Genomic DNA, 26,605 nt, shown 5'->3' with positions numbered 1-26,605 from the left:
GCACGTCTTAAGAGTGAACTGAATTCTGTTCTATTACTCCCAAGGATGCAGTCACATACCATAAAGCCTTTCTCTCTGCTCATGTAATTTCTACTCTTTTGTTATCTGGGAAACGGCTTAATTGTTAATTTAGGAATACACAGAGGAAAAGGTACTATCAATATTTCTTAGAGGTATGCTGTCTTCCTGATCATCACCCCCACCGATATACTCATAAAAGCATTTTTTTACAATCTTATTGCCTTTAATATTTTTAACACATGTTAATATTTGGGTATGGAGGGAAGCACTTCTAAGCACAGAGCTAGATTTTGAAGAAAGTCAAAGATTAAATAATATTAACGTTGGTTCTCAGTAAGCCACCTCGTTAAAAAACTGTTCCACCTTGCACCATTTAAAATATTTCAGTAAGGATTTACTTACCTGGGAATATTCAAAGTCAGTGATGGGGGCTATGCTCTTGATATAGTCTGATCGAAACTGGTTTTCTGGGTTGGCCAGTGGAACTGGGGGAATTATAGTACTCATCGCCGAAACAATTGTCTAAAGTGGAGTGAAGGAAAAAGATACATGGATAAATAAACCACTTAGGTTCCATGTGTGGCAATCTAGTGCATAATTTCTGTCTACGCAGTTTGAGGGAGCAGAGGATGCAACATTACTACTGAATAAATATTAAAAAAAATTCCTGGGATTTCCCTGGCAGTCCAGTGGCTTCCACTGCAGGGCGCATGGGTTCAATCCCTGGTCGGGGAACTAAGATCCTGCATTCTGCATGGCGGGGCCAAAAAAAAAATAAAAAATCCTTACCACAATAGCATCCTTAACGTTTTTCCGGATGTCCAGAATTTTCTGTTTCTTCTCCCTGTATGAAAACAGAATGGTTATTAATTAACTTTACACATTGCCCCAAATCAGTTGAGTGGGATTTTATATTCCCAGCTGCAGGGGGTCTACAATGGTACTAGCAGAGGTCAACATCAGCCCCAGGACAACAGCACAAAGTTTTTTATGTGGAAAAGGAAAACATCCACCTTTTCTGGTTTGGACTCTAAACAAACGTGCACACACCACAATCTCTAGCTCTAGACAACCACACAGGTTTTACGTAACATGGCAAAATCATCATGACTATTGCATATAAAAACTACAAGTCTACACCTGTAAATATATTTTATTTGAATCTATCCATATGTTGAATTGAAATAGATGCAGACAAATGATAGAGGGAAGTATATATAGACACATTGGTTAAGCATGCTCAGCACAATACCAATAATGCAGATCAATACCTCAAGAGTATTTAATAAATCATATATTGTTAAGTGATTTTATTTTGATGTAGACGCTACCAGAAGAAGGATTTGCCTAAATATGCCAAATTCAACAACTTACTTCTATATCCCCCCCCACCCCAAAGGTCGACTCAAAGATCAAATTAACTGTTTTGAGAAAACACTTTGGGGAGGCCGGGAGAGCAGTGACAAAATTTGCATGCAGTTGGCAAATTGCAAACCCGAAATCGGTCATTCCTTACTCGGGATTAAATCCATTGACGTGCAGGATCCTCATTTGTTTGACGATAGTGCTTTTCCCAGACTCACCAGCCCCTACAAACAAACAGAGAGAATGCTGTGATCTGTGGCCGGGCACCGTAGCCATCTCTCACGCCAACCGAGACTGAACTAGTGTCCTGCCCCCACGCGGGCGTTTTCAGGTGCGCTCTCGCTGTCTGCGGGGGCGCGGGCCCTGCCCGCCCGGCCCTCTCCGCGCTCCAGGCCGTGCGCCCCGGGCCGTGCGCTCCGCTCGGGCCGGGCGCCGCCGCGAGCCCCCCGCCTTACCCAATAGCAGCAGGCGGTGAGTCGCTTTGTAAGCCAGGCGCTCCTTCTGCAACTGCTTCTCGATCTTTTTGTTGGCCTCGCGTCTTTCCTTTTCATCGACGCCCTGGTCTTCTGGCGTCTTGCTGTTGCCCAAACACCCCATGCCTGCCCGCTTGCGTGGACGTTAGGCGCAGTTAGGAATTGCACAAAAGTAGAGAGTTGTAGGTGTGTGTGGATCCTGCGGCGGCCCCTCTTCCTCGCTGCTGAAAGAGATGCTCAGGTCTCTCGGTGTTTTCCGATCGAAACAGGCGTTTCTTCTCCCTCCCCCTCCCCGCCGCGAACTCCCGACTCAGAGGACATAAGGAAGATGCGCGGAGCCAACTACTTTTTAAAGACACTTGTTTAGAATTATCTGCTGGATAAACAGCAGTGAGCGGAGACGGGGCCAAGAGCGCCGGGGCCGCCGGAGCCAGCGGGGTGGCGCTGGCCCTCCCCTCGCCCCGCGCCCGATGCGCTGCCCGGGGGAACCTCGAGCAGGCACGCTCGGCCCGGTGCCCGGGCCCCGCCGGTGGCGGCCGAACGCGGCGCGGAGGGACGGAGCGCACCGGATCCCCGCCAATAACTGCGAACACCCGCCGGCCACCCGCGCCCCATCCCGGGTCCGAGCCCCTAGGGCCTCTCCGCGTTGGGGAGGGGAGCCGGCTCGGGTGCGGCCAGGCCGCGGGTCCCGGGGCCTGGAGGGGTGGCGGCCGCCCTCGAAGGGCCCCCGCGGAGGCTCACCCGCTTGCGGTCCGGACGCGGCGCGCGGCTCCCTCGCAGCCCGAGCGGCACTAGGTCTGGGCGTGCGCTCCCGGATCCCGCGCCGCCTCCGGCTCCCGGCGGGCGAGGCCTCGCGCATGATCATGCATATTCTATCAGGGGGAGGGTCCGTGCCGGGCTCGGGCACCCCGCCTCCCCCCGTTACCGTTCTAGACGGTTCCAGCAAACCCACGCCGCCTCCCGCAGCCTCCTGTGTACCTCCCGCCCCCGGCTCTCCTCTGCGAGCTCTGAGCAGCTTTGCTACTTTTCTGGAAGACGCCGTGGCCCCGAGCCAGGCACCGCTGCCGGAACCAGTGAGGGCGGCTGCTGGTTTCCACCTGTTGAGCGGGTGCCCGTCGCTCCCCATCCGCGCTGCTGGGCGCGGGGGGCGCAGAGCCGTGACCGCGGAGGTCGCCTCCCGGTACGTCGCTGGTACGAGTTTCGGGTCTCCAGGCCAGGGGCCCTGGCACCGCCGTCAAGTCCTCACTCCCCTCCGGCTCCACCGTATTCCCTCGCGGTCATCACGCCTGGCCTCCTGCACGGACCGCGATCTCTGCCGCCCCTGCCCCTGCGCCCTGGACCGCGCGGGCCTCACCTGCCTCCCCGCTCTCTTCTCCTCCCTTCTCTACGGATTGTTCCGTCGGGCGGACAAACACGTTCAACTCTGTCCCATTTGACGGCCCATCCTACAGCTTCAGGCTCTGCCTCAGCCCCGCCGTGTCCTCCTGCCCACCGCGCGGCTCCGAGTTAAAACCGGGACCTGACTCCTTTTTCCCTTCCCCACCTCCCGTTCACGCCTCAGCTCCCAGCACCTGGCTTCGGCCCACCTGCTTCAGTGAAATACTCTCACGGGGTCATCAGCAGACCCCCGGGGTCAGACTTCACCCAGGAACTGTGGTCTTCACCTTCTCTGACTCTCCTGGAGTCTCCCGGGTCCTTCGGCTTCCCCGACGTGGTCTTTGGATTTGCCGCCCACTCTCCACGTGGAGAGGCGGCTCAGACCCAGCACAGCCCTTGTCCCCTTAATACCTGGCCCTCGGGGGCTGACTGCCTCCCCCATCCTCTGCACACGCGGCTCCGACGACGGCCACACCAGACCTCCAGCCCAGCCCACACTCCTGACCACCAGGGCGGCAAGCACACCTCCACCTCCGTGCCTCCAGGATCTCCTCCCCGTGCCCACACACACCTCCAGCGCGCTCCTCTCTCTCTTTGTGAATAAGGCCCCTGATTTTCCCAACCAGAACATGGCAGTCATTCCTGACTCCTTTTCCTTCTTGCAAACACAGTTACCGTGTTCCTTTGGGTGCGTTTCCTAAACATCGTTCCTGTTCTTTCCACCCCATCTGCCGTTGCCATGGTCACTGTCCAGGCTGGATGTCACAAGTGGCCTCCTGCTCACATATTCCGGCTCACCTGCACAGTGCTGCCACAGTGACAATGCAAATCTCACATCACTGTCCCCACCACTGCCAAGCCCCCAGCCACGGTCCATCAAGACTGGGTCCGTGTAAACTCCTCAGCTTCAGCTCTCATGTCCTCCCTTCCTGGCGCTGCCCCAGCCCCCCTTTGACCCCTTGCACGTGGACACCCGAGTGCATGGCGTGGGTGCATGCGCTGCTTCACTCTCTGGGAGATGTGTGGCCCCTTCTTCACTTGACCAACTCTTAGTCACCCTTCCTGCCTCACCACTGCTTCCACAGTCAGGGCCAGGCCCCCTTCTCTGTTCTCCAGCATCTCACAGCACCTTACATTGTAATGGTTTGTTTGCTGCTCTTTCAAATGTCCACTGGACTTGGGACCCAGTGAGGGCCGGGGCAGAGCCTGCACTTCACACCTGCTGGGCTGTGCCCATTTCAGTGCCTGGCCCGGGGAGATGCCCCTTGAGTCTTTGATGGATGAACAAGTTCACGAAGGCCAAAGATAACTCCCGCTCCAAGTGTGGGTTCTCACGAAAGGAATTTCACGATCAGATTTTAAATTCATAAAATACTTGTCCAGTTTAGTACTGTACCCAAATCACAATACTCTTTAAAAAACAAAAGCAGTAGTGTCTCTTCTTGACACAGCAGAAGCAAACACGCAGTGCCATGCCATATTCTGAGCTGGATAAGAGTTTTAGCTTGTGGAGGGACACTGTTTAGCACTGTTGTGAGGCCTCACTCCTTGTGTTAACACAAGCATTCACCTACGGCAACATCCATGTGGCCTGTTCAGTGGCTGACGGGGCAGTTGGAGGCGAGAACAGGTGTACAAAAATAGCAGAGTGCGGTGGGATGTTTTAAAAGATTTGTCTATTTTTTTAATGCCAAGGTTTCTATAAATTGTTAGCTGGAAGAGAAGGGGACAAAACAAATCCCACCAAACTTATAAAGGGAGAAAAAAGTTAGAACCTGGAACCCTGAAAACATAGCAAAAGGGTTTCACTTGTTCATATCTAGGAATTAGGGTTAAAATAACTCGTTTCTACGACTTATCCAGTGATTACTGGCCCTGGGCTAAATCCTTTCCATGGAGCAATTTATTTAGTATTTGCAATAACCCTAAAAGGAACTACTGTGACCGTTATTTTACAGAACGTTAGAGGGTGCATAAGAGGTGCGTCTGGGATATAAACCCTTGCAGCGTGGCTGCAGCGTCTGCACTGTAAGTGCACAGAACACTGCTAACCACTCCAAAACGTAAAAGCAACGTGCTTACACAGCGATGCAACCTTTCTGTTGAGAAATGCCAAGCCCATCTTTACATAGTCTATTATCAGGTAGGAGCTCAAGACACTTTTTAAGGGGTTTCCCTGGTGGCGCAGTGGTTGAGAGTCTGCCTGCCGATGCAGGGGACACGGGTTCGAGCCCTGGTCTGGGAGGATCCCACATGCCGCGGAGCAGCTAGGCCCGTGAGCCACAACTACTGAGCCTGCGCGTCTGGAGCCTGTGCTCCGCAACAAGAGAGGCCACGATAGTGAGAGGCCCGCGCACCGCGATGAAGAGTGGCCCCCGCTTGCCACAACTAGAGAAAGCCCTCGCACAGAAACGAAGACCCAACACAGCCAAAAATAAATAAATAAATAAATTAATTAAAAAAAAAAAGGACACTTTTAAAAAAAAACCCCAGTCACCTGGCCTTTTCCTAGTCTGGTCTGGCAAACCGATCCTCATTTGAGTTTTGAACCCTAGGATCAGAATCCAGAATCCCTGCTGGCTCACCTGGAGCGCGGGAGCGGCGCTGTTGGGGAGCAGCCTGGAGCTGGCAGTGCCAGCATCTGTCGCTAGGCAACGGCAGCGCAGCATCAGCACCACTCGCGCAGCGCACACCCACCTGCGGAGGCGAAGGGCCGCCAGCAGCGCGCTGCCAGCAGAGGGGGCGGCCAGGCGGGGAGATGCTGGGGCGGGGGATGCCCTGGGCAGCAAGGAGGGTTGGGAAGGCACAAAGTTTGGGGCGAAAGGGCAAACGTAAAACAAAGTGGTGTTTTCCTGCTCTTGTTGATATTTAAGACAAGGTGTCTCAGAAGTCTTAGTGCATTTGACAGTTGAATTATTTTAATTTCTTTTGTACATAGTTTTGTGAATTTTGAATAACGATTTTGAAATTTGTTTTTGTTTGAGCCCCTCTGACAGAAGTTGGCAAATGTCGAAAAGATCACAGCTGTTCTCTGGTTAGCTGGACGCAAGTCCTCGTTGATAACAATGAGAACAAAATTTGCTTCCCGTTATAAGGAGGACCTCCACAGAAATTTAATTAACAAGATGAAAAATTCAAAGGAACTTTTTCACATCACTACTGGCCTGGATCCAGGAGCTGCTGAGCCAGTTTGGAAAGTGACTGGAATGCTGTATGGCATGAGATAGGGGACATATTGAATTTAATTTTAAAAAATCAATGTTTTAAAACGTTAATAACCGGTCTAGCATTTTATACTGTAAAGGTTACTAAAGATCAAAACTGCACTCTAAGGCATTTGGAGCAGGTATATTGAAAGATTTTAAAGAGGAGGAACAAAGCAGAGTGGGAGAGGCGAACCCTCACTCAATGCAGTGACCGGGCCGAAGAAACGAAAAGCTGCGCCTAGTTTTGTAAACAAACTTGGCGGAGCCGGAGCCGGAGCCAGAGCCGGGGCCCCGGCAGAGTGGCCGGTGAGCACACGGTCCTCGTGCTGCTTCCTGTCATTTAGCACCTTGCAGTTAGTTGTTTTCTCTCTTTCCTTTCTTAGTGTCTTGGTGGAAATGGTCTGTGTGGATTATTTTCATTCTCAGCAGCAAGTTTACCCCACGACCTAATCACAACACACTTTAAAAATCTTGTGAATTTTTTTTACATTTTTAAATAGAAAAGTAGGAAAACGTTTTCAACATTCCCTTTCTGTACATAGCACTCTGCAATCAAATATTTTAGAATTTACTGAGTTAATTTCTCTTTTTTTTCCCCAACTCCTACAGCAAAGTAGTGTTAAGGAGCTTTCAGAATTGCCATCCATAAAGGGTAGGGATGCAGTCTTTTTAACTGATGGCTTAAAAAACCCAAATAGCGAATGAGTAGGAAAGGTATGTTAACTGTCTTTGACTTCACCCTGTGTCCAAAAACCCAGGACTGAAATATCCTCATTGGAAGACGCAACTCAGTGCCGAAGACAGGGGTTTAGTTTTGGTGTGAAGACGCGAGGTGGTAACTGAATGCATTAGAAAGTAGAATGGTGGTTACCAGGGAGTGGTGGAGGGGGAAGGGGAGCCAATGTTTGATGGGGGCGGAGTTTTAGTTTGGGAAGATGAAAAATTCTGGAGATGATGGAGGTGATGGTTGCACAACGAGAATGTACTTAACCGCCACTGAGCTGTGTGCTTAAAAGTGGTTAAGATGGTCAATTATACGTTATGTATATTTAACCACAAAAAGACAAGAAAAAAATTTACATTTAGGGTCTTCATCATGACCGTGGTTGAAGAGAGAAATCCTTCTCTCTGGTGGTTTCCCGCTATTCGTTTTGAGGCTTCCGATTACAGCCACGTGACTTCAATTCCTCCTTTACAAACATCTACTGCAGTTATAGTTCTGACCAGCAGGTGGCGATGCAGACCCTGGAGTCAGAAGGAGGCTCCAAGGGCGCCTGTAAAGCGGTGAGTTTCCATCATTCACTCACCGTAGAGCATTTTTTGAATCCGACACACACGCAGCCTTGAGATTACAAGGACGAACTCGACCTTGTCCCTGATCGCAAGCAGTTTAAACGGCTAGGAGAGAGGGGCAGACGTGCAATCAAGTCCTCGGGATTCTGTAGAGATTACAGTGGGAGCACATAGGGGTGTGTGGTCAATTACACAAGTGAAGAAAAATGTCACTTCCTTCCCTAGAGCGATGTGTGCTAACCTTTGTAAGTCACCCTTCGTCTTATTTTTAAAAAGACACTGAAAGATGCTCTGTTTCTAGTGGCTCATCTGATCAGATCATTGCAACAGCTACAAGATTATCCACACTTTGCAGAGAAGGCTGTTGGTCTGAAGGTTCCACAGGGGCCTGATGGGGGTGGAGCTCTGTCTGATCCCCAAACCTGAGCCCTTTCCAGAAGGAACTCTGACTGGTGGGGAAAAAATCGCACCGTTCTCTCTTCCAAAACAAGAAATGAAACAAGCCCACCTCCTTGCTAACACAGGCAGATTAATCTGCATATAATGACTGATGAATTAATTAACTCTTCGCTCAGTTGCCTTAGCAACTGGTTTCTTTTAGAATTTGGCTCAGTTACAGAGTCTAAAGCAACAGTTTTCCTTGTAATAGAATGTCAACCTGTATATGAAATTAAACAGAACATGAACTTGCTCCATCATAGGTGGGAACTATGGGCCTTTCCCAGGAAGGTTGCATGGGCTCTTCTGAAGCTTGCGGGCTGTGAACAAGGGAGACAGAGCCTAGGGATCGTCTGTATTTCCCGTTCGTGGTTTATTTGCTCATTAAGTAGGAACCGTTTGATGAATTTAGATGACAGATAAATTCAAGACTGAGGTTCAAAAGGGAGACTCTGAGCGCAAATCCCAAACCCTTAGGTGCGTGAATGACAGGACGGGGCAGGTGGACAGATGCATTGAGGTGGTTACTGAGAACCAGGATTTTCAGAGAAAGAGGACGGACAAACATGGAATGGGGAAACGCAAGGAACGCCCGTGGGATGGACTGGAATTGTAGTGATCGGAATGAGCTCGTGATGTCTAGAGTATGTATGTATGTATCCGTGATTATGTGCACATACGTGTGTGTGTACACTGTACGCCTGTGCATGTGCCACACGCATCTATTCCCTTGTTCTGTCTGCTGAAAAGACGAGGCATTAGACACGCCAGTGGCGGTGAGCGCACCTAGTGCCCAGGCCTTGGTCTTCAGTATCACCCACAACCCAGAGGAGCCAGGCCTCCTCAGAGAAACGGCAGATTCCAGGGTTGGGGCAGGGGAGCCACAGATAAATCTGGAACATTGTTATTCCAGAAAGTAGGAAAGTGCTTTCAAATGCTGGGGGCACCTCCTGAGAACACAAGACCGGACAGAAGGGGCTCCCGTTTGGCCAAATTTGGGATGATTTCAGCACCAAGGTATTTAAGGACAGGAGTGACGTCTAAGCCACTGAAAAATATAGAAATACCATGTGTCCATGCCAACAACAAAGAGATAAATAAAGGGGGGGGGGAGAAGGGAACATAACATCAGTCATAGAGAAGCGAGAACCCCTCTCACTCATTTCTTGGTTCCTTTCCTTCCTGCCTGCTGGCGAGCTGGATTTTGTTTGTGTGGAGTTTATCATCGGTCTCCCCGAGTATTTATGCAGTGCTGATGGCATGGCCAGTGTTGCCCCAAGGAGTCACGACTCACGCTGTCCGGCTGTGGGTTCTGTTAGGGATGCTTCTTTATCCCCAGGACGGCCGGAAGTCAAAGTTGTCAGAAGCAGGGCAGTAATGGGGCAAGTTTTACGTGGAGAATTGATTACAGGCCGGACAAAACTAGAACCGATGGTCGTCAGGAGGCGGGGTGCCCTCCCTGGGACAGAGATGGCGGGAACAGTCGTGCAGAATGGACAGGTGCATGACCTATCTGGGGATGTACAGCATCACACGGGCACACAGAACAATTATTCCCAGGAGATAAAAGGGACCACACAAAGGAGGCGCCTCTTTAACCGTCACTGGGGGATGCTGCCGCACGCAGGTGTGCACAGGTAAGGGCCCTGTCAGTGGGGTCCCCCCCCCCCTCCAGGGCCCGCTCTGCCACTGGCAGGGCATCCTTCGCTTTCACCTCTCGCCCAGCACCACCACTCACACCTGGGAGCTCAGTACAAGCCGGTTTCCCCGCTACCCGCCCGGCGGGCAGTGCGGACCGCGGTCCGGGAGCAGCTGCTGCCCATCCATCGGACTTCCCGCGCCGCAGCGCCACCTGGCGACTGACGCAGGAACGACCGGCCGCGCGCACCTGCCTCGCCTCGAGAGGCCCTGGGTCCCCACAGCTCGGCCCCACCTTCGCTTCCTTCCCGGCTTCTTTTCTCCTTTTCTGTTTGCAATTTCTCACGTGTCAGTTAGTCAAAGCTCACAACGCGCCTATTTCAAAATACACAGCCTCCCCTACCCATCCCTTCCCTCCCTCCCCTCTTCCTAAGGCCGCTGTTTTCCATCCCCCCGATGTCCCTGTATTTCTGTGTTACTGCTGTTAAATTATCCTGTTCATCATAAACTATCGGGTTCTGTTGATTTCACATTTACGTTGATAAAACAGTGTTTCAAAGTATATTGACGTCTTAGAAAATTCCACATACCCACCCCTCGATAAATATGTAAATGTTGGTAAGGTCCATATCTAGAAACTTGGAATTAAGACTCTTGATATTGCAAGGCAATTGTACAAGGCAATTAAAATTATAAAATTGGAGGCAAAACTTGACGTTATTCACTATTGAACAGATATTCTGCAGGTTAGGGCATAAGGTGCAGAGTTACACGTGGTTAAGAACAAAAGGCTCCAGCAGACAGAATATTTAAGAAACTACTACAACGCAACAACAGAAAGACAAATAACCCAATTACGAAAGGAACCAAGTATTTGAACAGACATTTCTCAAAGGAATATGCACAAATGGCCAATCAGCACACCCAAAGATGTGCAACATTAGTCATTAGGGAAATGCAAATCCAGAGCACATGGTATACCATTCCACGCCCACTAAGACGCCTGTAATAAAAAAAAGATGGACAATAACAGGTGTTGATGAGAATGTGGAAAAATTGGAAAAATTGGAACCCTCACATGTTGCCAGTGAAAATGTAAAGTGATTCAGCTGCTTTGGAAAATAGTCTGGTAGTTCATCAAAAAGTTAAACAGAGAGTTACCATATGACCAAGGCATTCCACTCCCAGATATGCACCCAAGAGAAATGAGAACATATGTCCAGACAATAACCTGTACACGAACATTCATGGCAGCATTAGTCATAATAGCTAAAAAGTGGAGACACACATTTTAGCTATTATATCTACCAACTGAATGAATAGATAATAAGTAACAGGTGGCAGATCCATACGGTGGACTTTATTTGGCCATAAAAAGGAATGAAGTGCTGGTCCATGTTATATGGGTGAAAACATCCTGTTAAGTGAAAGAAGCCAGACACAGAAGACTACATATTGTGTGACTTTTTATGCAAAACGTCCAGAACAGACAATTCCATAAAGAGAGAAAGTGGATCAGTGGTGGTCAGGGGTGGCAGGGGGAGGGGTGACTGCTAAGCGGCAGGGGGCTTCTTTTTGGAAAGATGAAAATGTTCTGGAATGAGGTAATGGTGATGGTTCCACAACCTTGTGAATACGCTAAAAACCTGCTGAGCTGTACAGTTTTCAAAAGGGTGAATTTCATGGTATGTGAATTATATTTCAATTAAGAAAAGAACAGATGGCAATCTTTCTGGGTTGGAATTAAAATGCACGGCGGGACTTCCACGTTCTCATTTCTGTTTTGTCAACGACAATTTCCCGTTTATTTTATGCCAGGTTCTGCCAGGTGGTGTGGAGGTTTAATAGATAAATCAAAGTGGACGTGACTCTCATAGGATATAGTCTGATCATGGATTTCAGGTAAACTTATGAATGTCCACAGCAGAAGGAAAGGTATTCTAAGGGAGTTACATATAAAATGAGCAGACACTTCCGACAGAGGGGATCAGGAAAGGCTTGGAAAAGGAGGTAACACCCGAGATGACCTTTGAAAATGGGGGAGGGGATTCCAGGGGCAGAGGACCAGGGGAAGCCAAGGAGCCAGCGAGGAGGCGGCACAGATGCTTTGGTGTGGTGGGTCCACGTGCGTGTAGAGGGGAGTGGGCCACGAGAAACGGGGGGAGGGGGACAAAGGGTACGAACTCCCAGCTGTAAAATAAATACGTCCTGGGGATGGAGGGTACAGCATGGTGACTACAGTTAACAATACTGTATCGTGTACTTGAAGGTTGCTAAGAAAGTAGACCTTAAAAGTCCTCATCACACACAATTTTTTTGGTGGGTATGTGTGGTGACAGATGTTAACTAGATTTATTGTGATCATTTCACAATATAGACAAATACTGAATAATTTCGTTGTACAACTGAAACTAATATAATGTTTTCTGTCAACAGTATCTCGATTAAGAAATACTAAAACAAAGTAACCTCCTAAAAAAAAAGAAAGAAAAGTTTGCCACTTGACCCTGTGGTCTTGGTCTAGAGCCTCGGTCAACCCTACAGTCCCCACCTGCTGGGGTGCAGCGGGGGTGGGAGCGAGGGGACAGGGTGCCTGCCGGGCCAGCGCTTACACTTGCCTGTCACCATCTGACCTTAGCCTGACATCCACGCATTTACTGAAAAACATGCCTTCAGGCACGTGCAGGACACTGAAGACCAGCAGGAAACTTGAAGGATGAGGTCTCTGGCCCCAGGAGGTTACTGGCGTCAACGCTAAGCAAACACATGAATGAAAATGTAATTCAAAATGGGGTAAGTTCTATGAAGGAAAGAGTTGCCCAGGGAAAGAAAAAATGGGCATCAAATAAGGCTTCTCAACAGAGAGAGTAACAACAAAGGCAAGATGTGAAGCTAAGACGAGTTCATGCAGGTGCAAGAAAGGGGACCCGTTCTCCAGGCAGAGGGAGCAGTGGGGGGGGGGGGCAGAAATGGCAGGGACAGAGGGACAGAGGGACAGAGACAGACGGTGTGACGTACCCTGAAGGGGCGGTTCTCGGTGATATTTCACACACACAAACACACACACAGACACAGACACAGGCACACACAGACACGCACACACACACAGACACGTACACACGCAAAGACACATGCACACACACAGACATGCAGACACAAACACAGACACACACACACACACACAGTCGCACACACACACACACACAGAGATGCACACACACACATGCACACACAGAGACATGCACACTCAGACACACCCACAGACACACACACAGACACACAGAGACATATACACACACATGCGCACGCGATGGCAGACACGTGGTCGGGTCCTGAAGGGCCTCAGAACAGCCTGACGTTAGGCGGGGAATCTCGTTCTCTCTCACGTCTCAGGAGAAAACGCTCCATCTCTCCGCATTAGAGGACGTGAACCTTCCAGCCCACAAACGTCACATCCTGGGTGTCATTTCCAAGATTTTAGAAATATGGCTTAAATATTGTATTTGCTGCCAAACACCAAAATATCAGTACAAAGACCAAAGAGCAAATCAAAACTCTGATGCCTGAGATCTCTTCCCTACTAGTGGTTCTGACATTTCTTGTTGAGATTTCATCTGCTCCCTGGTCCACCCCTACCAGTGTTTAAACCGCAGGATTTTAAGTGATGCCTTATGGTTTCTCCCAAGAGAGGAGAAATCCCTGTCCCTTACCTGTGAGCTCCCAAGGAAACAATTTGCCTTCGAAATGTCTAACAGTCTTTAGCTTGCAATAGTGCTTGGGATTATACATCATAAAACTCACTGTCTAAGACAGGAATCAGGAATATTTTCATTTTCTTACAGTGATATAGCAAAAATCTATGTTTCTGTCCATTTCATCACTGTAAGGAAACAGAAGAAATTATGAAGAAATGTCTTTTATCAAAGAATAATGGTGAAATTAAGTTTAGAAATAATTTTAGAAAATATTAAATGCATTTATCTTAAAATGCACCTTTGAGGTCTGGGACAAGAACAGATACCAGTTAGAAACAATGTTAAGCTCTCACTTGAGCTGTCCACCCAGAACTGTTACCAGAGCCTCTTTCCTCTGGGCTCCCGAGACTTTGTGAAGTTGGAGCCGCTGGTGAACAAACAGAACCAAGACCCGGGACAGACAGAGCCAGGCTGATGCCTCCTCTGCCTCTAACTTAGGCTGTTTGAGCTGCGATTCTATCACAGTTGAAAACAAGTGACTCCGATTTCCCTACACAGTTGGCCCAGTGAATTGCTCCCCATCAGCCTTCTGCCTTTGAGTTTCAGCTTTACAACTTCAGTTTGGGGTCCCGTTTTAGAGAGAAGATAGGGGAGAACAGAGCAGAAAAGTAGCAAGGCAGCAGGGGGCCCGTTAACAAAACAGTTTATAGTTTAATGATTTCCAGTGGGGATGTTCCCGTGACGCCTGGCATCACCCAGGAGCTCAGTAAATGGCTAGAGAAGCGGTTAATCTGACCAGACCCCCCCTTTCGCTCTGACCACACGGCAGAGAGGTTAGCTTCACCACCCTTGCCCTCACTCACATACCACGGTCCCACTTCAGCGTCTGGTGTTTAATCTTTGGGATCATTAGAACACAGATCCTACAAATGGTAAGTAAGGATCTTTGTATTACACATATTAGATTTAGGTATGGTGCAGCACAGCGGTCCCCAACCTTTTTGGGACCAGGGACCGGTTTCATGAAAGACAATTTTTCCACGGATGGTCGGGGGGGGGGGGGAATGGTTCAGGCGGTAGTGAGAGCGATGGGGAGTGGCAGATGAAGCTTCGCTTGCTAGCCCACCACTCACCTCCTGCTGTGCAGTTCGGTTTGTAACAGGCTGGGACCGGTATGGGTCTGCGGGCCCGGGGTTGGGGACCCCTGGTGTAGCAAGCCATAATTTATTATCTCATTCTATAATTAGAATTGTCCCTCTTTTGAGTTTTGATCTATCCTTTTAAAAACAGCAAACATTTATTAAGCCTCTACTATATGCTAGGCACTATTATTAAGGGCTTTATCTTTAAAAAAAAAAAAGTAAAATTTAAATACACTGAAATGCATAGATCTTAAGCATACAGTTTGATAAGTTCTCACATGTTTACACCTGTGTAATCACCGTCCCACTCAAGATACAGAACATTTCCATGACCCCAGAAAGGTGCTTCATGACTTTTTCCAGAAATCTGACCCCTGAAACTACTGTTCTGATTTCTATCACCACTGACTGGCTTGACCTCTTCTAGAATTCAGTATAAACAGAATCATAAGTAGATACTCTTTTGTACGTATACATAACACTCAAAAATCTCATCCATGTTGCTATGTTATCAATCAGTACTTTTTTTATTGCTGAGTATTTCATTGTATGAATATACACAGTATGCTTATTCATTCTCTTGTTAGTGACAATTTGAGTTGTTCCCAGTTTTCCGCTATCTTGAATAAAGCAGATAGAAGCATTTTGTATAACTTCTTATAATAAAGGCGTATTTTCATATTTCTCCTGTAAATTCCTAGGAGTGGTATTGCTGGGTCATAGGATGTGTGTTTAACTTCATAGAAAACTACTCAGTAATTCTGGGAAGTGACTGTACAATTGTCCTTGTGCCACCAACAGAGAGTGAGGGTTTGGCATCTAGATCAGGGCTCAGCAAACTTCGGTTTGCAGCCTGTTTTTGCATAGTCTGTGAGCTAAGACTCCATTAGTGGTTGGGAAAAAAAAATCAAAGGAATAGTATTTCATGATTTAAAAATTTAAAAATTACATGAAATTCAGATGTAAGCATTTATAAATACAGTCTTATTGGAGCACAGCCCCACTCGTGTGCTTATGTGTGGTCTACGGCTGCCTGCATGGCGCAGCAGAGCTGACTAGGTCCCATGGCCTGCCCCTCATACAGAAAGTCTGCTGACCCTGTTTTATATCCTGGTCAGCACTGGAACTGTGGGTCTGTAGGCCACCCTGGTAGGAGTGAACTGCTGTCTGTGGTTTTAATTTGCATTTCCTTGATGACCAATCATGCTGGCAGTGTACTGGTTTTTCACATATCTTCTTTTGTGTACTGTCAGCTCCAAGTCATTTGTCCGTTTTTTTTTTTTTTGGCTGCATCTTGTAGCTTGTGGGATCTTAGTTCCCTGACCAGGGATCGAACCAGGGCCCCTGGCAGTGAGAGCTCGGAGTCCTAACCACTGGACCACTGGGGAATTCCTTGTTTGCCTGTTTTAATCGGGCATCTTTTTACGTCAGTCTGTAGGATTCCCTTCTTTGTTCTGGAAACAAGTGCTCTGCAGGTGCATGCTCTGGGGATGTTTTCTCCCAGTATGGGTGGGGCCCCGCTGGGCCAAGAAATCCTACGAGGTGGTTTATGATCCCATTTCACAGATGAGGAAAGCAAGTAACTAGATTTTTTTTTCTTTTTCTGGTGGTTTATGATCCCATTTCACAGATGAGGAAAGCAAGTAACTAGATTTTTTTTTTCTTTTTCTGAAGAGGAATATGACTACTTTCCTTTCCCAGCTGAACTGGAATGTTTTTGTCTAAACCCTGGTTATTACGCTCCGGCCTTCCCTGCCAATCCAAGCTCATTATTGTGCCCAAGCCCAAAAGGGAGCTGTTTCTTCTGAGAAAACACCACCCACCAGAGGGGGAAGTGGGTCTGAGTATTAAATAAACATCATCCATTAGGGTGCAGGGAAGTGCATCAGACCAGCTGCGTCTCTGCCCGCCTTTCAGGCCAGACAGCACCGATCGATGGATAGCTGGTGTGCAGGACGCTGTTACATTAAATTAAGAAATGATTCTAAAGTAAAGTATCAGGTACTTTAGAGCTTCTGAGAGAGAGAATTACATAACCATCCTTCCTGGCCCAGGAGGGAAGGATGGACAGAAAACGGCCATCTCCCCCTGGGTTTTGCTGCTTCTTTCCAGCGCATGGAATTTCCTTGTACATGAAAAGCTCTAATAGCCAATTAAGAGGGCCCAACCTCACCTTCCAGGGGGACACCATGAAGGCTGATGGGGCGTCGCGACTAGACTGTGGATGCAGCTGGCGTGGGGCAGGTGCCGGGTTTCGATGGTGGGAAATAGGCTGGGCGTTTTGCTGTGCATTTGCTCCAAGTGCAACCTTAATACACCGTTTTCCGACAAACCCCTCAAAATGGAAAAAAAGAATCCCTGGTCCCCTTTAAAAACAAATCTATTCTATGAGTGCACTTCGATCTTTCGGTGACCTCCATGCGGCCTCCCTTCCTCCAGGCCCTGCTCTGTCCCGCCAGTGGACTGGGTGTGATGGCGCTGGTGCCCTTGTCTCTGCACTAGGCCACGGGGATGCCTCTCTGCTCAGCCGCCTGGGCAGGAGCTGCTGAACTCACAAGTGGGTGGCCGGAAACACGGCCCAACATCCTTCTGAACACAGGCCATCCCCACATCAAACGATGGATTAACTCCAACTTACACCCTCCTGGGCTGTGCTTCCTTCTAAGGAGAGGTGTGGGTTCAGGGTCCGTCCACACTGGCCTTGGAGGTCCATGGCCCCACCTGCTCGTTCTCACTGCACCATCCCTTGGGCCACATCTGCTTCCTGAGTCTTGCTCCACTGATTTGAAATGGGGAGCTTTGTGTTTGCAGGATGCTGGTGATAGTTTATAAAACAGAGTGATATAGAAGCTGTGGCTGCGTCTTCTCCCCGGGCTGTAAGGACGTTTTGTGCATGTGAGTTTGGAAAAGCCAAGGCACAGCCAGAGCATCTGGAATTTCTCCTGACTTTAAAAGCCATGGGACTGGGCTTCTCTGGTGGCGCAGTGGTTGAGAGTCTGCCTGCCAATGCAGGGAACACGGGTTCGAGCCCTGGTCTGGAAAGATCCCACATGCTGCGGAGCAACTAGGCCCGTGAGCCACAATTACTGAGCCTGCGCGTCTGGAGACTGTGCTCCGCAACAGGAGGGGCCGCGATGGTGGGAGGCCCGCGCACCGCGATGAAGAGTGGCCCCCACTTGCCACAACTGGAGAAAGCCCTTGCACAGAGGCGAAGACCCAACACAGCCATAAATAAATAAATAAATAAATAAAAATTAAACTTAAAAAAAAAAAAAAGCCATGGGACTACAGGAGGCTGGGGAAGGACAAGGCAGCAAACTGAAAGGGAGGTGTCCTGGGGGTCCATGCAGCTCAAGTCCACTGCACGACTCAAGAAAAGAGACATTTATCTGAAAAAAAGTGATCAAAATCTCCCAGTGGAGAACATTCTGTTTTTCTGTGACTGTACCAAGTACTTCCTCTTAGAGACACAGACAGAGGTCAAGCCAGCGTTCTGGTTTCTACCAACAGCCAAGTACAACAGAAAGGCAGCAAGTGTCCCACAGAGACTGCTTCCATCTCGAGAGATGTATTCCTGGCAGAGGAAGACCAAACACACAGGAAAACAACAGGAAATAATAGAAGGAAGCGAAAAACATGAATCCTAACCACAGTTGGCCATTTTTAATTTGAATAATTATCTGGAAAAAAGGATAATATCAAATGAATACTTTTCCAATCAGAATGTAGTGAACAAGAATTTACGTCATAGTCAACAAAAAGAGGCGGAAGAACAATCAATGGCATCTACTGTCATGACTGTGTCATGACCCTATGAGCTCAGCGGCAGAAAGATTCACTTGAAGGATGGGGAACCTGGCTTCGCTTGCTGTGTGTTCAGACAGATTACATATTTTGATCCCACACCCAGTCTTGTCAACTGTGTTTTGCTGGTGTTGACCTGGGGCCGCTGCCCCTCCAGCCCAGTGCTCGGCCTGTGGAAATGTCCCTTTAGCTTGGGAGAGATCCGACCGAGGTGAGACTTGGTGGCCTGTGGGCCACAGCAGGCACACAGATTGTGTTTTATTAATTTGAGCCAATGGTTAAAAATAAGGAGGTTTCAGATGAAAATGAGCATTTCCCTCTTACTCTGGAAATTCAAGACCCGGCAACACTGGGCCTGCATTCTCACAAGGTGACAGTGGGATGAAGCTAGGATGCACTGTCCCTGTTAGACTGACACCTGGTCTGGACTAAATGTCACTGTGACAGGACAGTTGGTGTTGCACTCTTGCTGTCACTGGTGGGAAGATCCAGGACACTTTCCCCCCAAAGTGTGAGTCACCTGACAATGCAACACGTCAGATATGATGCTGACACACAAGGCTGAGACAGTGTCTTTAAAGGGACAGTCTCTCAACATGTTATAAGAAACTGCTCACCGTTCAAGTCTTTAGATCACCTCCCAGGACCCTTTCACAGAATCGTTAAGTTTAAAATTTTTTCTCTATATTGAGCATCTTCTGCTTCACATATCCTTTTAAACACTTCTGTCCGGCTGCACAATCACATTAAAACAACATTACATTGCCAGAACTGTAGACCTTATTTGTTTTTCTCTTATTTCTTGAGACGACAATTCTCTCCTTTTAATTATTTTAATTTGGTGCGTTAAAAGAAATTTGGCTGGAGTAATTTCTGATTTCTTTCCAGAAAAATGTGTGGTTGGGGATGTACTTTGAGCACTTGTATGTCTGGAAATCTGTTTTCCCCTCATACTCACACAAACACTCACACACACACACACACACACACAGTGGTTTAACGAGGTACCAGGTTCTAGAATCACCATTCTGTATTTTCAGATCCCTGGAAACATTGTTCTGCCCTGTTCCAGAAGTTAGCACTGTAGATAACTCTGCTTCTGATGTGTCCTCTTCCCTTTTCAGGTAACCTGATCACTTCTATATTTTTTGTTCTTTGTTACTCCAAAAAAAGTCCCTTTATGTTAGAATTCAGATATTTCACCGGATACAGCAGCTAGGTTTGTGTTGTTTTAGCTATTAGTTCTTGCAATGGTGAGCCCTTTCAAAACCGAAGACTTAGTTGTTCTCGAGATCTTAAAGAAAAGTCTCACTCATTTATAAGCAGGGATCTTCCTCCATCATGGGCCGGGTTCTTTCTTTGTGCCTAGGAGGCCACAAAACTCAACAATTATTCTTCCTTATAGGTCACAAAATTGGGGTCAGAAGCCCACGTCTTGCTTTTTTTCCCCCCTTAAACTTTAAAAGCCACAAGTAGCATGAGGAACACAGGCTTTGAGAGCACAGAGAACGTCTCTGAGTTGTTCACGGGAAAGACTGTTCCGCTTGCTGAGAAATGCCAGCAAACGACGCGGTCTGTACCTTCAAGCACCGGTGGTGGTGTGCCCATTTTCTTGTGTGCAGGTGGCACAGCGAATGCTTCTGAAGAAGGAGCAAACATTACGACGGCACCAGGCTCGAACCTACTCAGTGAGACAGAAGGACCGTATCCTGGGCTGTGGAAGTTATTTCTCCAGAGGGGACAAGCCACACCCACCGACGTAAACGCCTCGTGCACTTGCTTTCACTCGCGCCTTTAGAACAAAGGCCGCCGCTGAGGCGGTGAGAGGCACGAGGCCCACTCCGCGGCTGCACGACCTGGGGATGAACCGAGTGAGGACGAAATTCCCGGGCAGGCTCCTTAACCGGTAACAAGTGAGCCACGGGCCCGGATGACACGGTGTGGAAAAGAGCAGAGTCACCGGGCAGAGCGTTCGCGGCCCAGTCACTCAAGTGGACGCTGTCGGGTAAGAACCATTCTAGACCCGAGACCGAACCCGCGGGGCCCGCGTACGCCCCGAGGCCGGTTCCCAGCCCAGCGTGCGCCCGGCTCCGCGCCCCGCCCCACGCCCCCCACGCCCCCCGCGCCTCCCGTCCCGCGCGCCCCGCCCCGCGCCCGGTTCCCCGCGGCCCCCGTGCGCCCCCCGTACCCACCGAGCAGCAGCAGCCGGTGAGTCCGCCGCAGGTCGCGCTTCTGCTCGCGGAGCCGGCGGTCGATGCTCCTGCTGACCCGCCTGGCCTCGCGCTCCTCCGCGCGCTGCTGGTCCGCGCGCCGCATCCTTTCTTTCTGCGCGGGGGTCCGCGCCGCGCCTGCCCCCGCCGGGGTCCGGGCCGGGGTCGGGACCGGGGTCAGGTCCGGGTCCGGGGTCTGGTCTGGGCCGGACCGCGCCCCCTCCAAGGGCGGCTCTGGGTCTCCGAAGAGCAGCGGCCGGAGGCTGTGGCACAGCCCCATGTGGGCGCGGGGCGCGGGGCGCGGGGCTCACGCCGGGGCCCCAGCCGAGGGGCGGGAGGGGGCTGCACGCGGACCCGGCGCGGCGCTGCAGCCTGCAGGCTGGGGGGCACGGATGAGGCGGGCCCCCGGCCCCTCACTGCCCCCGAGGGCCATTCCGCGTTTTCCGCCGCTGCAGGGGGCGGCGACTGCCTCGGCAGTAGATCACCTGACAACGCGGACCTCGGGCCGGACAGGCAGCCCCTAGCCCGGCCCGGCCCCCTTACCGTAAATACCGCCGCCTGGCGCGTCCTCATGTTACCGTAAGTACCGCCCCTCGTCTCAGTTCTCGTTACCGTAAAGACTGGTGCCCGAGCCCGGTGCGCAGCTGCGGACAGTGCCGCTGAGGCCATTTCGGTGCCGCCGCCGCCCGGAGCTGCCATTGCAGCTCTTAAAACACCTCCGTGGCTGTGATCTTGGACAGTGGTCAATAGGAACGGAGGGCCAGGTAAAGGGGTGGGATGCTAGCTTTGAGATCTTGAATTCCCGGAGCACCTGCGGCGTTCTCTTCACCTTGCGGCGCTGTTTCCTGCTCATCTTACACACGTGCACCCACCTCCGCACACTCTTGACCCCTACCTTAAACTATTACACCTTCCATCTCGACAAAGTTTCCAAATCAGGAGGTCCAAGACATAATTTTCAACAATTTCTACACTTAGTAAAAAATTGAAAACAAGTGCTAATTGTCACATATGTTTATATTTGCTAAAAGGAGAATACGGAATTGCACACTGCGTCCTATTTTTTAATCTGCAATATAGCCCAGGGAGGAGCGGGCCGCTTCCAGACCCTGTGCCCTCTATCCACACCTCCAGTCCACCAGAGATCCCTTGGTTTTCTCCTGAATTCTCACATTATGTCCATCATCTTATAGGTCTTTTGCAACACATGAAAATTTCGACATAGCTTTTAAGAAACCTGCTATAACACGTGTTCCTTGATTTCGAGCAAAATGACATGGGATGTTGTAACTGATAGGTAAATATATCTAATAAAAATCCCGTTAATAGACCAAATTGGGCCGTTTAATGCAACACAGCAGTGGGCATTTGGAGTAAACTTTATACTTGATTAATTTTTTATATAAAAAAATAGAGATCTACAATTCACATTTATTTTAGGGCCCTGTTAATAACAAATGCCATGTAATACTTTTCACCTAATATTACGCCAAAATTTTTGCCAAAATTATACTATACTTTTAGATCTTTTGAGTAGAACAAAGGATGACTATAGAAAATCTAACTTGAGAAGACAGAAGAAGGTTCTAAATATCCCTGTCATGTGCATTCACTGACCTCCATGTATCCACTTGTTTATTAATATGTACCAAGCACACACAATTTGCTTGGCTTCCTGGTTGGTATTGGGTGAAACAAAAGACATGGATCGTTTGTAGAGAGGTGGATGGACCTAGAGTCTGTCATACAGCATGAAGTTAAGTCATAAAGACAAAAACAAGTATCGTGTATTAACACATATATGTGGAATCTAGAAAAATGGTACAGATGAACCTATTTTCAGGGCAGGAATAGAGACGCAGATGTAGAGAATGGATGTGTGGACACGGGGGGGAAGGGGTGGTAGTATGAATTGGGAAATTAGGTTTGACATATATACACTACCATGTGTAAAATAGGTAGCTAGTGGTAACCTGCTGTATAGCACAGGGAGCTCAGCTCTGTGCTCTGTGGTGACCCAGAAGGGTGGGATGGGGGGACAGTGGGAGGGAGGTCCAAGAGGGAGGGGATATATGTATACATATGGCTGATTCACTTCGTTGTACAGCAGAAACTAACACAACATTGTAAAGCAACTATACTCCAAAAAAAAAGACGTGGGTCCTCATGGAGTTTGTACACTAGGAGGTGGAAGTATGTTCAGTCATATAAACACAAGCCAATGTGTTTGTTATATAATGCAAATTATACAAGTGAAGAGAAATAGGGAAAGTCCAATTTAAATTGGGGAAGGAAGGGGGTTTGTGTATGATCAAGAGAAGGCCTTTCAGAGGAAGGGATATTTGAACCGAGATCTGAGAAGTGCATATTAATTCTTTTTCTGTTATAACTTAGTTTACTATACACACTTTATCAAGTAGTATCACATGAGATGGATAACAATGTTTGTAAATTAAAGTCAGCTGAAAATAGAAGCAAACATAGTACAATTTTTAAAAGTTTAAGCACATAAAATAAAATGTATATAAATGAGAATTCACTCAAATTTAATAGTGTACTTAGAAAAAGAAATAGAAGACAATATTTCCTCTTGGTACCTTACATAATAAACTGAAAAGAACCCTTACTATCCTATTAAAAGAACTCTAGGAAAAAAATGCTCTGCCCCTTGTGCCCACATTTCAGTTTCTTTCAAACACCTCTAATTACATCCTATTGATGGAAACAATAAACAGTCTATAATAGGAATAGAAAAGAGTTTTATCTGAGACAAACTGAAGACTATACCCCGGGAGACACAGATTCAAGCAGCACTTGGGTTGTGTTCCTCCAGACTGCAAAGTGAGGGTGGCTAATAAAGGAAAAAACTGCACAATTACATGAGTTGTTTGTCAGGAATGATAATTGGATCTGGTAAGAAGTGAGGCGCTTGTTAAGCCAGGATTGGTTGGGGTCTGAAGTGGTGGCATAGTTACAAGGGGAGACCTTGAGACCAGAAGGTTGCAGCTGGCAGCTGCTATCAGATTCTGTTTTGAGAAAGGCTGCTGGTGTCCTTGAGTTTGATACAGTTCAGAAAATTCAAGTTCTCAGTGAGGCAGGAATGTGTCTGAAACCATGTCCACAATGGACACCTGGCTCCATTTTGGATGCCTGAACCACAGTTACTCCATTTTGATTTTTAAATGCATTCTTGTCTTTAGTGGTTCAAGTAGATGCAGATGGACAATGCGTGGTTGACAGGCCAGGAGGCAGGCTATTCTAGTGAGCATAAAGTTCAAGCCAAGTCATGTGTAAGCCAGAATGACTTCCCCACACCTCAATATGTGAAAATTTCTTCCATCAATACTAATTATTAGAAAATTGGATTATGTGGTCTATGCGTAGGATAAATTAGAATCAAATATTTAATATTTGTATATAACTGTTAGTAAAATTTAATGTTTTTTCTTTAATCTAGATAATTTTTTTAAATTTAAGAATCACTGGGTCATAGATGTAGGCAATTTCTTTTAAATTTTATTTATTTATTCATTTTTTATTTTTGGCTGTGTTGGGTCTTCGTTTCTGCGCGAGAGCTTTCTCCAGTTGCAGCAAGTGGGGGCCACTCTTCATTGCGGTGCGCGGGCCTCTCACTATCGTGGCCTCTCTTGTTGCGGAGCACAGGCTCCAGACGCACAGGCTCAGTAGTTGTGGCGCGCAGGCTCAGTAGTTGTGGCTCACAGGCCTAGTTGCTCCGCGGCATGTGGGATCTTCCCAGGCCAGGGCTCGAACCCGTGTCCCCTGTATTGGCAGGCAGATTCTCAACCACTGCGCCACCAGGGAAGCCCCTGTAGGCAATTTCTAATGTCAAAGAATGATTATGAATCTGAAAATAGAAATCATGAGGGGAGTCTAAGTAAATGTAACATTACAGCATGTTGATATAATATGTAATCTTATGTATAATCTTCACTGCTGCAGGTAGGATTTTTCCATTCTCAATCCGTCTTTCTCTGAATTTCCTTTTGAAGAGCAAATAGTTATGATGTAGTGAAAGATTATGTCTAAGGTCTTTGTGTGGATATCGTGTTTAATTGATGAAAGTGGCACTTTTTTTTTTTTTTAAAGAAATTCACGTTCTTTTATTTATTTATTTATTTATTTATGACTGTGTTGGGTCTTCATTTCTGTGCGAGGGCTTTCTCTAGTTGCGGCAAGTGGGGACCACTCTTCATCGCGGTGCGCGGGCCTCTCACCATCGCGGCCTCTCTTGTTGCGGAGCACAGTCTCCAGACGCGCAGGCTCAGTAATTGTGGCTCACGGGCCCAGTTGCTCCGTGGCATGTGGGATCTTCCCAGATCAGGGCTCGAACCCGTGTCCCCTGCATTGGCAGGCAGATTCTCAACCACTGCGCCACCAGGGAAGCCCAAAAGTGGCACTTTATTATTGCCATTTTTGCACATTTTGACACTGTTCCATTGGAAACATAAGTAAACTTGTAGGAAAGAGTTAAGGCCAATTTGGCTTCCTCTTCCCCTAAATTGGGGCTCTGTTTGATTAGTATGCTTTATAGTCCTAGAGGAGTCATTAAATAATGAGATGGTAATGTATATAATAATGTAGCCATTAAAAATGAAAGTGGGGGCTTCCCTGGTGGTGCAGTGGTTGAGAATCTGCCTGCCAGTGCAGGGGACATGGGTTCGAGCCCTGGTCTGGGAATATCCCACATGCCGCGGAGCAACTAGGCCCGTGAGCCACAATTACTGAGCCTGCACGTCTGGAGCCTGTGCTCCGCAACAGGAGAGGCCGTGATAGTGAGAGGCCTGCGCACCGCGATGAAGAGTGGCTCCCACTTGCCACAACTAGAGAAAGCCCTCGCACAGAAATGAAGACCCAACACAGCCATAAATAAATAGAAAAAAAAAAAAAAAAGAACCATTTTGTTAAAAAAAAAAAAAAAATGAAAGTGGAGGCCTGACTTCCTGTAATGCAGGATTTCTCAATCTCGGCACTCTCAACCTTTGAGGCTGGATAATTTGTTGTAGTAGGGAGTGTCTTGTGCATTGTGGGATGTTTAGGAGCATCCTTGGCCTCTACCCAGTAGATGCCTGTAGCACCTTCCTCAATGGTGACAACAAAAAAATGTCTCCAGGCATGCCAGATGTCCCCTTAGGCAAAACTGATCCCGCTTGAGAACTGTGGCTGCAATAGATTGGCAGAGGAGCTTGCTTGGACTGATACTCCTCAGATAACAAAAAAAAAAATATGACATTTATATCTCCTATGTGAATTCAGAGCGAGTCTACCCTTGAAAGATGAGTGCACTGGCTAAAATTTGTGAGTTGATGCCCTTTTGCCTGAGGACACTCCCTAGTCTGCAGTCAGGGGGAAGCAGAAAGCCACAGGGTTACTGGCAAGATGGGTTACAGAATTTGTGGAGCCCGGTGCAAAATGAAAACCCTCTGTCCCTGTTGAAAAATAGGAATTTCAAGACAGTGAGTGAAGAGTATTAAACCAGGCCTGGGGCCCTGTGGGACTTTACAGGTCACACGCCCAGGAAGCTGGCCCTACTCACTGGCTCACGATGTCAGAGAACAGAATTTGGAGGTGTGGCAACAGCCAGAAAGTTTGCAGCCAAATCCTAGAAGGAAGGGAACTTGAGAAGTGTGAGCCCCACAAATCTGAATGCAAAATCCACTCAGATCCTTGGCTGATGACTTAACAACATGGTGGCCCGACAAGAAACGCCAAAAAAACTAAAAGAACAGAGCAAAGATTTCAGCTTCTTCTCCCTTCAGGAGAGACAGAGTTTGAGCCCAACCAGGTTAACTGGTGTATAGAACAAAACAAAACAAAATGAAACAAAACAAAACAAAACAAAATCACTCATTAGAGAACTGTAACGGAAGGTGAAGTCCTCACAACATATCATTCATAACGTCCAGTGTCCAGTAAAAAATAATT

The 26,605-nt window shown here is 48.1% G+C and overlaps 1 protein-coding gene across 4 annotated transcripts in view; it reads right to left on the bottom strand.

Annotated features, from left to right (window-relative positions):
* GNAL (G protein subunit alpha L) overlaps positions 1-21,168 on the bottom strand; it is a gene marked incomplete at its 3' end in the record, with an annotated part of 92,648 nt that extends 71,480 nt beyond the window's left edge. For 2 of the 4 annotated variants that reach the window (XM_082354856.1, XM_082354855.1), the window contains exons 1-4: positions 20,645-21,166; positions 1,538-1,610; positions 811-865; positions 424-543 (exon numbers count right to left, since the gene is read on the bottom strand). In XM_082354856.1, coding sequence (XP_082210982.1) covers positions 424-543; positions 811-865; positions 1,538-1,610; positions 20,645-20,942 — 546 coding nt within the window. In that variant the 5' untranslated portion in view covers positions 20,943-21,166. Of the gene's footprint in view, positions 1-423; positions 544-810; positions 866-1,537; positions 1,611-1,841; positions 2,084-2,600; positions 2,876-20,644 lie in introns of those variants that run through there. The other 2 variants (XM_082354857.1, XM_082354854.1) reach the window with 2 other exon arrangements.
* Positions 21,169-26,605: the final 5,437 nt, after the last annotated feature.

Source organism: Balaenoptera borealis (genome assembly GCF_965194805.1).
Source record: "Balaenoptera borealis genome assembly, chromosome: 14".
In the NCBI taxonomy this organism is placed as follows: domain Eukaryota; kingdom Metazoa; phylum Chordata; class Mammalia; order Artiodactyla; family Balaenopteridae; genus Balaenoptera; species Balaenoptera borealis.
This window is presented reverse-complemented; position numbering and strand designations above follow the sequence as displayed.